At 48.2% G+C, this 13,527-nt stretch overlaps 1 protein-coding gene across 1 annotated transcript; it reads right to left on the reverse strand.

Moving 5' to 3' along the window:
* Positions 1 to 7,550: 7,550 nt before the first annotated feature.
* On the reverse strand, positions 7,551 to 9,937 carry LOC119337217 (leucine-rich repeat protein 2-like). The gene is made up of 6 exons (XM_037609339.1): positions 9,596 to 9,937; positions 9,144 to 9,215; positions 8,909 to 9,052; positions 8,560 to 8,631; positions 8,398 to 8,469; positions 7,551 to 8,105 (listed from the first exon to the last, which is right to left on the reverse strand). The coding sequence occupies exons 1-6, from the start codon at positions 9,820 to 9,822 to the stop codon at positions 8,036 to 8,038; spliced, it is 657 nt and encodes a 218-aa protein (XP_037465236.1). The 5' UTR covers positions 9,823 to 9,937; the 3' UTR covers positions 7,551 to 8,035.
* Positions 9,938 to 13,527: the final 3,590 nt, after the last annotated feature.

Consider the following 13,527-nt stretch of genomic DNA (forward strand, 5'->3'; position numbering starts at 1 on the left):
CCTCATGGTGGTCGACCGCTTCACCAAGTATGCTCACTTCATCACGCTCGGCCATCCTTACACTGTTGCGTCCGTGGCCCGTGCCTTCTTCGACGGCATCATCTGCCTCCACAGGTTTCCCTCTTCGATCGTCAGCAATCGGGACCCGGTGTTCACGGGGCATGTCTGGCGCGACCACTTCTGGATGGCGGGCGTGAAGCTCCGCCTGAGCGCGGCCTTCCACCCCCAGACGAACGGCCAATCCAAGGTGGTCAACAAGGTGATTTCCATGTATTTGCGTTGTGTCACGGGTGATCGTCCTTGCGCTTGGGTGATTGGCTTGCATGGGCGGAGTACTGCTACAACACCTCCTATCACTCCGCCCTGCGTGCCACGCCATTCGACGTGGTCTACGGCTGACCGCCCCCGCCCATCCTGCCGGTTGACCTAGCAACAGCTTGGACGGAGGCGGCGGGTGATCTTCTCCGCACCCATGATGAGATGCTTGCGGAGGTCCCGCAACGCCTCATTCAGGCCCAGTAGCTGGCCAAGCACTACTACAACGGCCACCATCGCGAGGCGGAGTTTGCGATGGGCGATTAGGTGTGGCTGCGCCTTCTTCACCGCTCTACGTAGTCCCTGGACCCGCGCGCGAAGCGCAAGCTGGGCCCTCGCTACGTCGGGCCATTTGCCGTCTTGGAGCGCATTGGGAAGGTGGCCTATCGCCTTCAGCTTCCGGCCGGTGCTCGCATCCACGACGTCTTCCATGTGGGGCTGCTGAAGCCCTTCTGTGGGGAGCCACCGGCAGCCACACCCGCGCTTCCTCCAACCTCCTACAGGCGCTTCCTTCTGGGACCGGCGAAGGTGTTGCAGGCCCAGCTACATCGCGAGGTGTGGTACATGTTGATTCAGTGTGATTGCCTTCCAGAGGAGGAGGCCACTTGGGAGCAGTGCGACGAGTTCCGCCAGCACTACCCAGACTTCCATCTCGAAGACGAGTTTTTTGCGCAGGTGGGAAGAGATGTTATTGTTAGGAATAAGGAACTTGTATTCCCATGAGGCCATAGGCGAATATATATACACATGTACACGTGTGGAACATATGTATAAACCCCTTATACAACGGGATAAATATAAAGGGGTACATGACTTATATTATAACTCTAACATCCCCCCCCCCTCAAACTCATGGTGGATGAACAACACTGAGTTTGGAGAGATAAAAGCCATGTTATGCTCTAGTCTGGGCCTTCGTCAGGAAATCCTCCAACTGTAACTTGGAAGGCACATACTGAAGAGCGATAACCTGATCCTGCACACCAGCGTGCACATAGAAAGCATCAACACCAATATGCTTGGTGAGCTCATGCTTAACAGGATTGCGTGCAATGCTAATAGCACATGTACTGTCAGATAAGGCAAAGTCGGTGTAGTACAGAAACACCAAAATCCTGAAGTAACCACCGTAACCAAGTCACCTCTGCCGTCAAAAGAGCCATTGCTCGCAACTCAGCCTCTGCACTCGAACGGGAAACTGCAATCTGTTTCTTCGTCTTCCAGGCAATGAGAGAACCACCAAGAAAAACACAGTAAGCAGAAAGTGAACGGCGATCTAAAGGATCACTAGCCCATGTAGCATCTGAATAGGCCTGAAGCTGTAAAGAACTGGAGCGAGGAAAGAATAGACGGTGAGAGATTGTGCCTCGAAGATATCGAAGAACACGAAGGAGATGGCTATAGTGAACCGATGTGGGAGCAGAGACGAACTGACTCAGAATATGAACCGGATAAGAGATATCCGGACGAGTGACAGCTAGATAGACAAGACTGCCAACAAGATGACGATAACGCGTCGGGTCAGGGAGGGGATCACCATCAGTAGCACGAAGGTAAACATTGAGCTCCATAGGAGTCTCAACAATGCGCTCATCAGTAAGAGCAGCACAAGCAAGAAGATCCTGGATATACTTTTCCTAGGAAATAAAAAAGCCATCAGAGGTAGAAGATACTTCAATCCCAAGAAAGTAGCGAAGAGGTCCAAGATCAGACATAAGAAACTGCTCACTAAGACGGGCCTTTACAACGGCAATATACTCGGGGTCATCCCAGTGATGATCATATCATCAACATAGAGAAGAAGAAGACTCCGGCCACGAGGAGAAAGGTGAATAAACAATGCTGGATCATGAGCACTTGCTGAAAAACCAGCGGCAGTGACCACAGAGGCAAAACGCTCAAACCAGGCGCGGGGGGCTTGCTTAAGTCCATAGAGGGAGCGACGATGACGACATACCATGCCATCAGGAACAGAATACCCAGGTGGTGGCTGCATGTACACCTCCTCACGCAGCTCATCATTAAGAAAGGCATTCTTAACATCAAGCTGAGATATAGACCAGTGGTGTTTGCAACGGCAAGAAGTGTAGGAGCAGTGGTCATATGGGCCATAGGAGCAAAAGTCTCGTCATAATCATGACCATGCTCCTGCTGAAAACCACGAGCCACAAGACGGGCTTTGTGACGCTCAAGAGAACCATCAGAGCGAGTCTTAACCTTGTAGACCCACTTACAAGTGATGGGACGAACTCCGGGAGGAAGGGAAACAAGATCCCAGGTACCAATGCGTTCAAGAGCAGCAATCTCCTCTGCCATCGCAAACTGCCATTCAGGATGAACAACAGCCTGACGATAAGAAGTCGGCTTAAGAACAGCAGCACAAGCGGTGGGAAATCCAAAGCGATCAACGGGCGGAGGAGGACGAGAACGCAAGCCATAAGTAGGCCGAGAGGAAGATGATGACACATCCACAGAGGCATCCACAGGTCGTGAACAACGAGTGTAACACTGAGGAAAAGATGGAACAATAGAAAGAGGAATCGCCAACGTAGAATCAGGGGGTGGCAACGAAGAAGTCACCAGAGATGAAGGTGTAGAATCCGGTGACATGCTAGGCAAGGAGACCGTGGAAGATGGTGGCAGCAAATCGACTAGAGGTGGAGAAGTAGAGGGAGTGGAACGAATAGGCACAGGCTCGATGGGGGTGATAGGTGAGTCAGGAAAAGTGAGGAAAGAGATATCCTCCACTGAAAAGGTCGAGAAGATGGGCGTGGGTAGAATGGACGAGACTCATCAAAAGTCACGTCTCGAGAGATACGCATCCGACGACTGATAGGATCCCAACAACGATAGCCCTTATGCTCATCACTGTAGCCTAAGAAGACACACTCAACAGACTGAGCGGTCAGTTTGGTGTGTTCGCGAGGGGCAAGAAGAACATAGCAAACACAACCAAACAAGCGAAGCATCGAATAATCGGGAGAACAATCAAAAAGACGCTCGAAAGGAACACCACCATGTAGAGCAGCAAAAGGTTGTAGATTGATTAGATAGGTGGAGGTGGAGACGACCTCAGCCCAAAAATGAGGCGGGAGAGAGGCAACAATCATCAATGCACGAGCCGTCTCAAGAAGATGACGATACTTTCGCTCAGCCACACCATTCTGAGCATGAGCACCGGGACAAGAGAATTGAGAGAGAGTTCCTTGCTCAGCAAGAACACCACGCAACATCTTAGAGATGTACTCACCAGCGGAGTCAACACGAAAAACACGAATGGGTGAAGAGAACTGAGTATGAACCATGGCAGCAAAACGCTTATAAATAGACAACACCTCACTACGAGAAGTCATGAAATAAAGCCATGTGTAACGAGACAAATCATCTATGAAAATAATATAGTATTTATGACCACCTTTCGAAGCAAAAGGAGGCGGACCCCATACATTAGAATGGACTAAATCGAAAGGACGCTTAGACACTGACTCACTATGTGAATATGGTAACTGAATCTGCTTACCAAGACGACAACCCTGACACTCTAAAGAGACATCTCCTGGGATAGACCCCAGAAGACCTCGACGAACTAAAGACGACAACCGAGAACGACATAGATGACCAAGTCGATGATGCCACTGCTTGAAGGAACCAGTAACGGAGGCAACTTTAGCGGAGGAACTGGCGATAGTGGTGGCAGCGGAAGGAACATGAAGCCAGTCCAACTCCCAAAGACCCTGAGAATCACGGTGGCGAGGTCCAGCCCCAACCAGAGTGTGCGTGCGAAGGTCCTGGACAGAACAAGAGTCAATGTCAAGGATGACGCGACAACCAGAATCAGTAAGTTGACCAGCAGAAAACAGATTCATGGTAAGTCGAGGAACATGAGCAACATCAGGAACAGAATAAGAAGGAGTGGTAAGATTGCCTCTACTAACAACAGAAAGTGGAGTACCATCAGCAGTGAGAACATGAACAGGAGAATCCAGCGATCGAAGAGAGGACAAAGTGGAAGAATGAGAAGACATATGAAAAGAAGCTCCAGAGTCCAAAACCCATGGGGATGTACCTGACGATGTAGAGGGTGGTTGCTCAGTGAGAGAAGTATCAGTCATAGAACCAGCAGTACCCGTCGAGGAAGAACCTGAAGCCGCGAGCAGACGCTTAAGTCTCAGAATATCCTGCTCAGTCAAAGCAATGGTTGAAGCTGTCGAGGTAGATGATCAAGTCCCTGAAGATGATGATCGCGCCTTGCGCAGGTGTTTCCTCTTCGTGTAGCACTGGGACTCAATATGACCATCATTGTTGCAGTAGTCGCAATGTGGACGGGAGCGACCTGAGCCTCCAGAAGGAGTGGGCAAGAGCGGCGGAGCACTCGAGCGAGACGGGGCCGGTGCAGCAGGTGCGTGGAAGGAGGCCGAGTAGCGAGCACAGAGGGAACCTCCACCAAACCAACACCATGTAAGCGAGTCTCCTCAGCACGAATCTCAGAAAGCGCCTCCATGAGAGAAATATGGTCACGAGCAAACAACTGAGCACGCCGAGGCTCAAACTCCTTACGGAGCCGAGACATGAACTCGTAGACGCGATGAAACTCCAAATTGGCCTGGACAGCCTGGCAACAAGGGCAAGTACGACAACCAACACTGCGGAGAGAATCAAGCTGGCGCCAGATAGCAGAACTCTGTGCATAGAAGTCATCAATAGTAGAGTCACCCTGCTGAAGAGCATGCTCCTGACGGACCACAGAAAGGTATAAGGCATCACCAGAGGGCTCATAGCGCTGACGAAGACGGGTCCACATCTCAAAGACAGTAGGAAGACCCAGAAACTCAGAAGCAAACTGAGGCAGAACACTAGCAGTGAGAGCAGCTGCAGCACGAGCATCATCATCAAGCCACTGGGTGTAAACAGACAGAGCACCATGATACGTCTGAAGAGCCTCCTCATAAGCCAAAACCCTCTCATCATAAGCACGATCAGCAGCCTCATCAGCAAGCTTAGCCGCATCCTTGGCGGCCTGATTAGCATCCGTAGGAAGAACCGGTGGAGTCGGCGGAGTAGGGGCCACCGGAGGAACTGGACGTGGCGGACAGCAGATCTCGCCAGAAAGAACACCCCACAGACGGATGCCACGCATGTGAATGCGCATGAAGCCAGTGAACTCGGTGTAGTTAGTACCATCGAAGATCACCGGACAGCGAGGGACAACAACATAGCCTGAGAACAGAGACATCGCACCTATTTTTTTTGTCAACGGAAGGGAACCAGCAGAGGGTCTGGACGAGAACCGCAGCAGCAGTCAGGGGCGAGATCGAGGACCGATCTTGAGAGCGAGCCGCTCATGCGGGCAGGACCCCGAGCGAAGCAGCAGCAGTCAGGGGCGACTCTGCTTGGAAAACGGGGTGGGGCCAGCGTCCTGGGCAACAGCAGCAGCTGTTCAATCCTTGACAAGCAGCAGCAGGAGATCGGACAGGATTGCTCGAGCTGGACCACGAGCGAAGCAGCAGCGGGAGGCGGAGACCTGTGGACGAGCCGGCCGGATCGGGCAGCACGAGTTGGCGGGCGAACTCGAGGGCAGAAGCAGCCGGCCTGGGCGCTCGATGAGGAGAGAGCAGTGCCGCTCGTAGAAGAAGGACGGCGGCTGCTCAGAGATTGGATCGAGAGCATGAGTTGCACGTGCGAAAAAAAAACCTAAGGCTCTAATACCATGTTAGGAATAAGCAACTTGTATTCCCATGAGGCCATAGGCCGATATATATACATGTACAGGTGTGGAACATATGCAGGAAACGCCTTATACAACGGGATAAATACAAAGGGGTACATGACTTATATTATAACTCTAACAGTTATGACGGGGTAACTTATACCCGGAGGAGGCCCACTGGGAAGGTTTAGTTAGGGGCTTAGCCCACAAGTTATCTTATTTTTATTAGCATCGTGGTTATATAAACAATTGTAAGACTCTTTTGGCAATTAAGCAATAAGACTATTTCTATTGCCCGGCTCCGAGAGAAGCCGAAACCCTAAACCCTCGCCGCCTCCTGCCCTTGCGCCGCCTCCTCCCTCGCGCACGACGGCGCCCAGCCGCCGGCGACCGCGAGCTCGTCCACGCCCAACTCCTTCCTTCCCCTACAACCTCCGTCCTAGACCCGGTAGAACCCTAGCTCCTACCAGAAGAACTAAACATTCAGCATTTGAAAAAATGCAACCCGAGAATATTGTAGGCACTCGCACTCGCACATGCCAACTTGAGTTCATTCTGAATTCCTGTTATACACAAATCACCATGGCACAACAAGGCATAACAATTATATGTTCTAACAGGGCTGCGTCGAACAAAAGCGAAGTACACATAAGGGATTTTAAGCCCTTGTGTGGCCCCGAAATGTTCTGCGCCAGGCCCGGTATGCAGCTATCCTTTTGCTGAATCCAAAACCATTTAGATCTCAACTGTCACTGAAGAACAGAAACAGCACGAAAAATGCCACCATCAGATCAGAACTCACGTAAACCTACAGACTGGGAAAGTGCCTCTACTACTATAACGCCACATTTTCATCATTTGTCGTCCTACGATGCCCAACTGAAAGGAGGAAAAGGGGAAGAAAACCGAACGCTGTTGCAAGCCTGTAACCCACTCAGGATACTGTAAGCCTGTAACCCACTCATTAGAACCAACATTTTTCTCTCTCGCAGGATTGGTATGCAGGCACGATTTTTATTCCTGATTCTCCAGTTCTCTCTGTAATCTTGTCTTAGTCTTCAGTGTCAGGTAACTTTAGTTAGCATGAAAAGCAGCACAACAACATGCTCACTGGTTGAATTGAAAGTGGTTTTCACAGATGATTCATGCTTATATGACTACTACTGGGTGGGATATCAATGGTGCATTCATGTTAGCTCCAACAGAAAAGCATTAAAATTACTAGTTTGGTTCAGTTAAGTTGAATCTGAATGTTCAGAAGCATTAAAATATTGGATCCAAATGATAAAGATTATCACTGATTCAATGACATAGCATATCTAATAGGTGTGTCTTGTGGCATCCTTTTGAATTTCTGATGATTCTAATGGATTACGTATGATCTGCGTACGACACTGAATAACAGCCATCAATTGTTAAGATAATACAAAAATCGTACCCAACTTCATCACTATGGAAAGCAGCTGCGTCTCCTGTAATGGGTTGTCCTCGCTACAATTGCTGCCATCATCCGGGCAACCGCTGGAGCTCATGTTTATCGATGTCACTTAACATTGTGTCACTGTACATATTGTACATTTCATGGATGAACAAAGTCTTCATATTGTTTTGCACTACAATGCTTGTACTTCAACCATACTAACATAGCAAAGAGATGTGGATCATTTGTAGATAAAACTTGAGATACATTCTTCAACAGCCCGGATTTAGTTCCGAACTGGCAAAGGCTTGCTAAACGGACCCAAGCGGTCAGCATAGCTGCGGTACTAAGCAGCTTATTACAATTTACAATACGGCAATAACAATCGATCAAGCTAAGACTTCTCACATCCCATTCTTTTCCTTCTGCGGTCTGAGTACCGAACGCAGACCCTACGCTCACATACCTTCTTCATCTTCTGCTGCATGTATCGCAAGCCATACATGTTGTAGTGCTAGGCTCCACACTATTTGTTGTACTACTATATTTTTTTGCCTTCCTTCCACGTGCATTGTCGTGTGCATCGGTGCTTCCTAGCATCCGAAGTCATAGGAAACCAATCCTTGCAGCTCCGGGCCGTTCAGCCTGCTGTTGTTCTCGAAGCTGAAAAATAACAGTTATGTCTTATTAGCATTCATCGCATGAACCCACTCACAGAGAAGATGCCATATTTGATATGAGAGCTATCAACTTATGAGTTATGAATGACTCAGCAGTCCGGAAAAAAAACTCATGAGACATGATTTCAAACACCATCATCATAACATTTCTAGCTTATGCAATCATGAAAAACTAGACCATCGCCCTTAAGAATTACAGTACAAATGTCTGAGCTTTTTAGGACTCCAGATGCACATTGGTTCTACAAAACATGCTAGTGGCCTTTGAGATATACCTTCGAAGAGGGAAGCTTGAGAATGGACCATCGACGGGGATCGTCCCACATAAGTCATTGTTAGACAAATCACTGCATGTCACAATGGCTTAAAAGTCAGCAACCATAGAGAATCAACAGCACAACTAAATCCGGTATACATATGTTAAGATGCACACTCACATGACTTTCAGGTTGGAGAGTTTGGCCAGCTCCCGTGGAATTGATCCAGCAAGTTTGTTGTTGTTCAAACGCCTATAAGAAATTGCTTTAGTACTCACTTAGGGAAAAATGTTCATATATGAATTAGGAGAGACAAACTTAGATCCTTTTCATACATTTAATGCTTAACTATGCCAAAAGCAAAATTTTAAATTGCATTTCAGTTTATTCAGAATTATGGGCACAACTTCCCAGCCATTTTGGGTACACCACTTGGACTAAAGAAAGATGCCATGAATTAGGAGTAGTTTTTTTAGAGGGGGCATTTGTACTGTGGAGGAATTAACTTCAATCAGAGGATAATACATACATGAATCTCAGTGAGCTGAGCTTGGAAAGGGACTTGGGGATTCTTCCGGTGAGCTTATTGGCATACAGATCCAAGCTGATCAAATTCTTCAGCTTGCCCAACTCTTTTGGGATCTCGCCGTTGAGGTTGTTCCTGTACAGCTCCCTGCAAATCAAGTTCCAATTGAGAAAATCAAACCATTTTGTTCCGTTCGAATAACAGAAACGGTGGAATTCATCATCGTAGGGGCACATACAGGTACTGAAGATTCACAAGGCGGCTGAGCTCGGGGCCGATGGAGCCGGAGACGTTGGAGTTGCCTAAATCCCTGCAGAAGTTTGCCATAAAGAGTGTCAGACAACACGGTCATCCAACCAACAGGATGCAATATTGTTGAACTATGACAGACAGACGCCACAACTACTGATTATGCTTGCAAGTTGTTCTTTTTTATATACAAATCGGCCCTTTTGAATGAACAGTTAGTATGATTATTCAACTAGTATTGCTTAAGCTATCAATCCCTTAAACAAGAAGCAAGTGCAAGACCAAAGATGAAAGACCATGGATATCCTTTGCCGGCACGCAAGCAGCTTGACCTAGTAGTAGTTTAAATCGAGCTTTGTTTCTGGGCTAATCTGAGCAAGCGCTGGGAAACCCTTGAAGATAAAAGCTTGATTGAGTGAGAGGGGAAGGACTGTAGCTTACAGGCGGACGACGCGGCTGGCGCTGTCGCAGGTGACGTGGAACCAGGTGCAGGGGTTGACGAGGGTGGGATCCCAGCTCTGGAGCACGCCGTTGGGGTCCGACAGCCGCATCCGCAGCGCGTACAGCGCGTCCCCCTCCTCGTTGGACGCCCGCGCCGCGCCGGCCGCCAGGCCCAGGAGCAGGGCGGCGCCGACGAGGAGGAGGGAGGAGGGCACGCGGGGCGCCATGGCGGCGAGGAGAGGCCGGGCGCGGGGGGAGGAGGGCGGAGGAGATCGACGGAGCTGCTGCTGCTGCTCTGCTCTGCTCTGCTGTAGCGTGGGAGGAGGAGGACGGGTGGTTGTGGAAATGGGAAAGGCGCTGCGTGACCGAGTGGTGTGGTCAATACGGCGAAGGATGGGTACCAAGTCCACGGTCAAACTTTGGACCGAGCACGCGGTGGAATCATTTTATCTGCAAAGGCTCACTGGGGTGGAAGTTGCGTCAGTAATGAAAAGTGACAAGGACAGGAGGTAGAAAATGAAAAAGGAAAGAGGGAACGAACCGATCAAAAAGCTTGTACATGGAACTCAAAGATATAATGCAGGCAAAAGCAAATTCATGATCTTAGGAACCATGATGTCGAAGCCATACACATCAGACCTCGCTGAGAATTTCCTACTAGACACGATATACTCAAGGATCCATATAACCACCGCAAGATTAAAATTGAATTGACACCTGAATCGTAAAAAATCTTTAAAATCTCGACAGAACAATTTAGAATTGAAGTCTCAGTGAACATAGTTGTAGAGAAAATTGACCTCAGCTCGAGGCATTTTCTCTGCCCCTTCTTACCCTGAAAAAGTAGGGTCACCGACCAAGCTCTTGGTTGGCATGCATTCGTACACAAGAATCATCTCTTTCTTGTTGAATTTGAAACCCCATAAATCCCTTTTCCCTCTGAATGCAAAACCAAAGTATCCTAATTACATTGCAGTTTTAAAGATTTGCAGTTATTTCAATCTCAGTAGTGAATTCTGCTGAACCTTGAATAGATGATGATGTCAATCTTTTGACGGCAATCTCAATCCCGCTAGTTAGTTTTCCCTAAAACCTCGATATCAAGTTCAAAAAGTAAATATCAACTTTTCTTTGGTGGATGAAGAAAGACAAATGTATCTACCCCTCGTTTCACTAAGCACAAATACCTGAAGACTTAAGGGATCTCAAGACTCTTATTTACAATACAGGAAATCAAAAGTGAATATAATATTAGTACATAATGGAACATAACTGATCAAAATTTAGGCTCATGATAGAAAATAACGCCACTATGGAGAACACGTACAATCTAACTAGTGACTAAGCTCCCAGGAAATCCACCCTCCTGGTGAATCGTGGCTGGCGAGCAGGCGATTGTCCCCCTGTCCCGTAGGCCCCAGTTGTCAGGTCGGTTTTTTTAACCATCAAAAAAAGTTGTCAGGTCGGTTTGCGTCGTGCTATCGCTACCCCCACACATCCTCCCTCTCTCTATCTCTTCCTCCAATATCTTGTTCCCGACTCGCCGCCCAACTTCTCACCCATCTGTGGCCGCCACCGGCCATCTCCTCCACCGCCGCAGCCCCCATCTAGATCCGAGTCCAGCAACCCTCGGGCCTATCTCTTCCCAACAAAAAAACCAAGCTGACACCCCGACAAACCCTAGGATTGAGCACCCGTGCTGCATCCGGTTCTTCCCACTGCTCCTCCCACAGCCGTTAGCTCCATGTTGTGTTCTTCTCGCCTTCTCCGCAGCGTGTATGTGCCTTGCGCCGCCCATCGCGACCCCAGTCGAAGGGGATTTTTGATTTGGTATGGGACTGGGTGAGGTGATTGATGACTGAGATTTCTATGGGCGTCTTCCTGCTGTGGGTGGGGGGCGCTTCAGTCGCCGCTGTACGGGCTGGCCGTCCTGGTCTTCTTCCTGTTTCGGCTACCGCTCTCCATCCGGATTGGTGCCTTTCTTTTCTTTCATCGTTGGCTCTTTGGTGCTGTTGCGTGGTTCTTGCACACAGGTATGGTTTTTGGCATGGTAGCTATGGAAAGAAAGAAACGGCACGAACGTTGGGCTTCAGTTGACGACGTGGTGCATGCCATTAGGCTTGCATTACATAACTGGAGACTAGCAGGTGCCAAGTGCTTGCTTGGATCGTTAGGGGATCTGTAGATAGACCTCCTGTCCCTTCTTTTTTACATTCTCTTAATTTTATTTATCCTTGCCGTGCGGCAATGTAAATTTTCTACTACCTTCTTAATCAATGAAATGCTGGTAGTCGCTGGAACTTTCAGAAGAAAAAACTGGGTTGTGATGGTCGTCAGCCGATCATTGTTCGATGGTTTTCCTAATGTGCCCCATGGTGGGGATGTTGGGGCTGAGGGGCAGGTGGATGAGCCTGGTTCTTGTGGTCATGGTGGCAGTGCCGAGGTTCAGGTGTTTACGCCTTATACACAGGAGCTTAATAGTAGCGCTGGAAAATAGTCACCGCTGCTGCTAGTTAGCAGTAGCGCTGATCCAGGGAAGCGCTATTACTCTGTCTATAGCAGTAGCGCTGGAAAATAAAAACACGCTACTACTATGTGGGAACAGACGAGGCCACCGACGATAGCTAGTACCAGCGTTGTACAGAATCCAGCGCCACTACTAATAGTTTAGTAGTAGTGTTGTATTTTACTGTGCCGCCACTGCTAATGGGCCCCACTTAGTAGTAGCGCTTCTCCGGGAAAGCGCTGCTACTAACTACGGTAGCAGCAGCGTGTTTTGGTAAGCAGCGCTACTGCTAGTTGCGGCTGGTGCCACCTTTTCACCCCCTCCCCCTCCTCTTCCCCACTTTGCCCTCTCTCCCCCTCCTTTCCCCTCTCCACTCTCCATCATTGTTGCTCTTCTTCTCTCTTCCTCCTACCTCTCTTCTCTCCTCATTAATGTCCCCCTCCACCATAACTCTCCTTCATAAATGGCCTCTCTCACATCTCTTTTTGTCCTACCTCTCTTCCTCTCCCCATCAATGCCCCCCTCCACCATAACTCCCTCTCCATTAGTTAGCTAGCTAGATTCACCTCTTCTCCCCAACAACTAGATCTAGCTAGCTATTTAGCCATCCACATGTGCTCTCTCGATCGGTCTCTCTCATCATCTAATTAACTGCGCGTGCTCTCTCTCGATCGGTCTCTCTCGAGAGATATATAGGTGAGTAAAAAAAGTTGTTCATTTCAAGAATGGGAATATGTGTGTGAATGAGAATATGTGTGTTTGGGATATATATAGCCGGTCTATTCTGCTAATATTAGTAGAATAGTTATTCTGATAACACTTTCGAACTGCACGTTCAATGCAAGTGCACGTCATTGTTTGAACCAAGTGTGCTGCAGTACAAACGCGAGTGAACTTCCCGTCGCAAAAAACTGCACTCGGTGTTTTTTCGGTACCTTTTTCGCTCTAGTTTTTTTACTGTTTGTCGGTACGAGTCGTATAATATACCGTTGAAAAACTATGGATTAGGCGCTACTTTGCCATGTTGAACACTTTTTGAGATTCCTCACGAATTAAGAGCAGTTTTGAAAATAGCGCGACCCACAACGATTGGTAGCGAGCGTTTTTTTCGTGTTTTTTCTAAACCGCTCGTCGGAATGAAGCAAATGATACACCATTGGAAATATATAATCGAGGTGCATCATTTTCATATCTATCAATTTCTCTAATTCGTTACGGTTTAAGAGCAGTTTCAAATTTACTAAATCGCAGAATTCTGTTTTTAAATTTTTTTCAAATTTTCGGTACTATTTTCACTCCAGTTTTTAACCGTTTTTTCAAAAATAGGCGTGTAATATATCCTTGAAAAGCTATGGACGAGGCGCAACTTTCATATGTTGAAATGTTTTTGAGATTCCTTACGGTTTTAAGTTAATTTTGAAAATCG

Source organism: Triticum dicoccoides, chromosome 7B (assembly GCF_002162155.2).
Source record: "Triticum dicoccoides isolate Atlit2015 ecotype Zavitan chromosome 7B, WEW_v2.0, whole genome shotgun sequence".
NCBI classification, from domain to species: Eukaryota; Viridiplantae; Streptophyta; class Magnoliopsida; order Poales; family Poaceae; genus Triticum; species Triticum dicoccoides.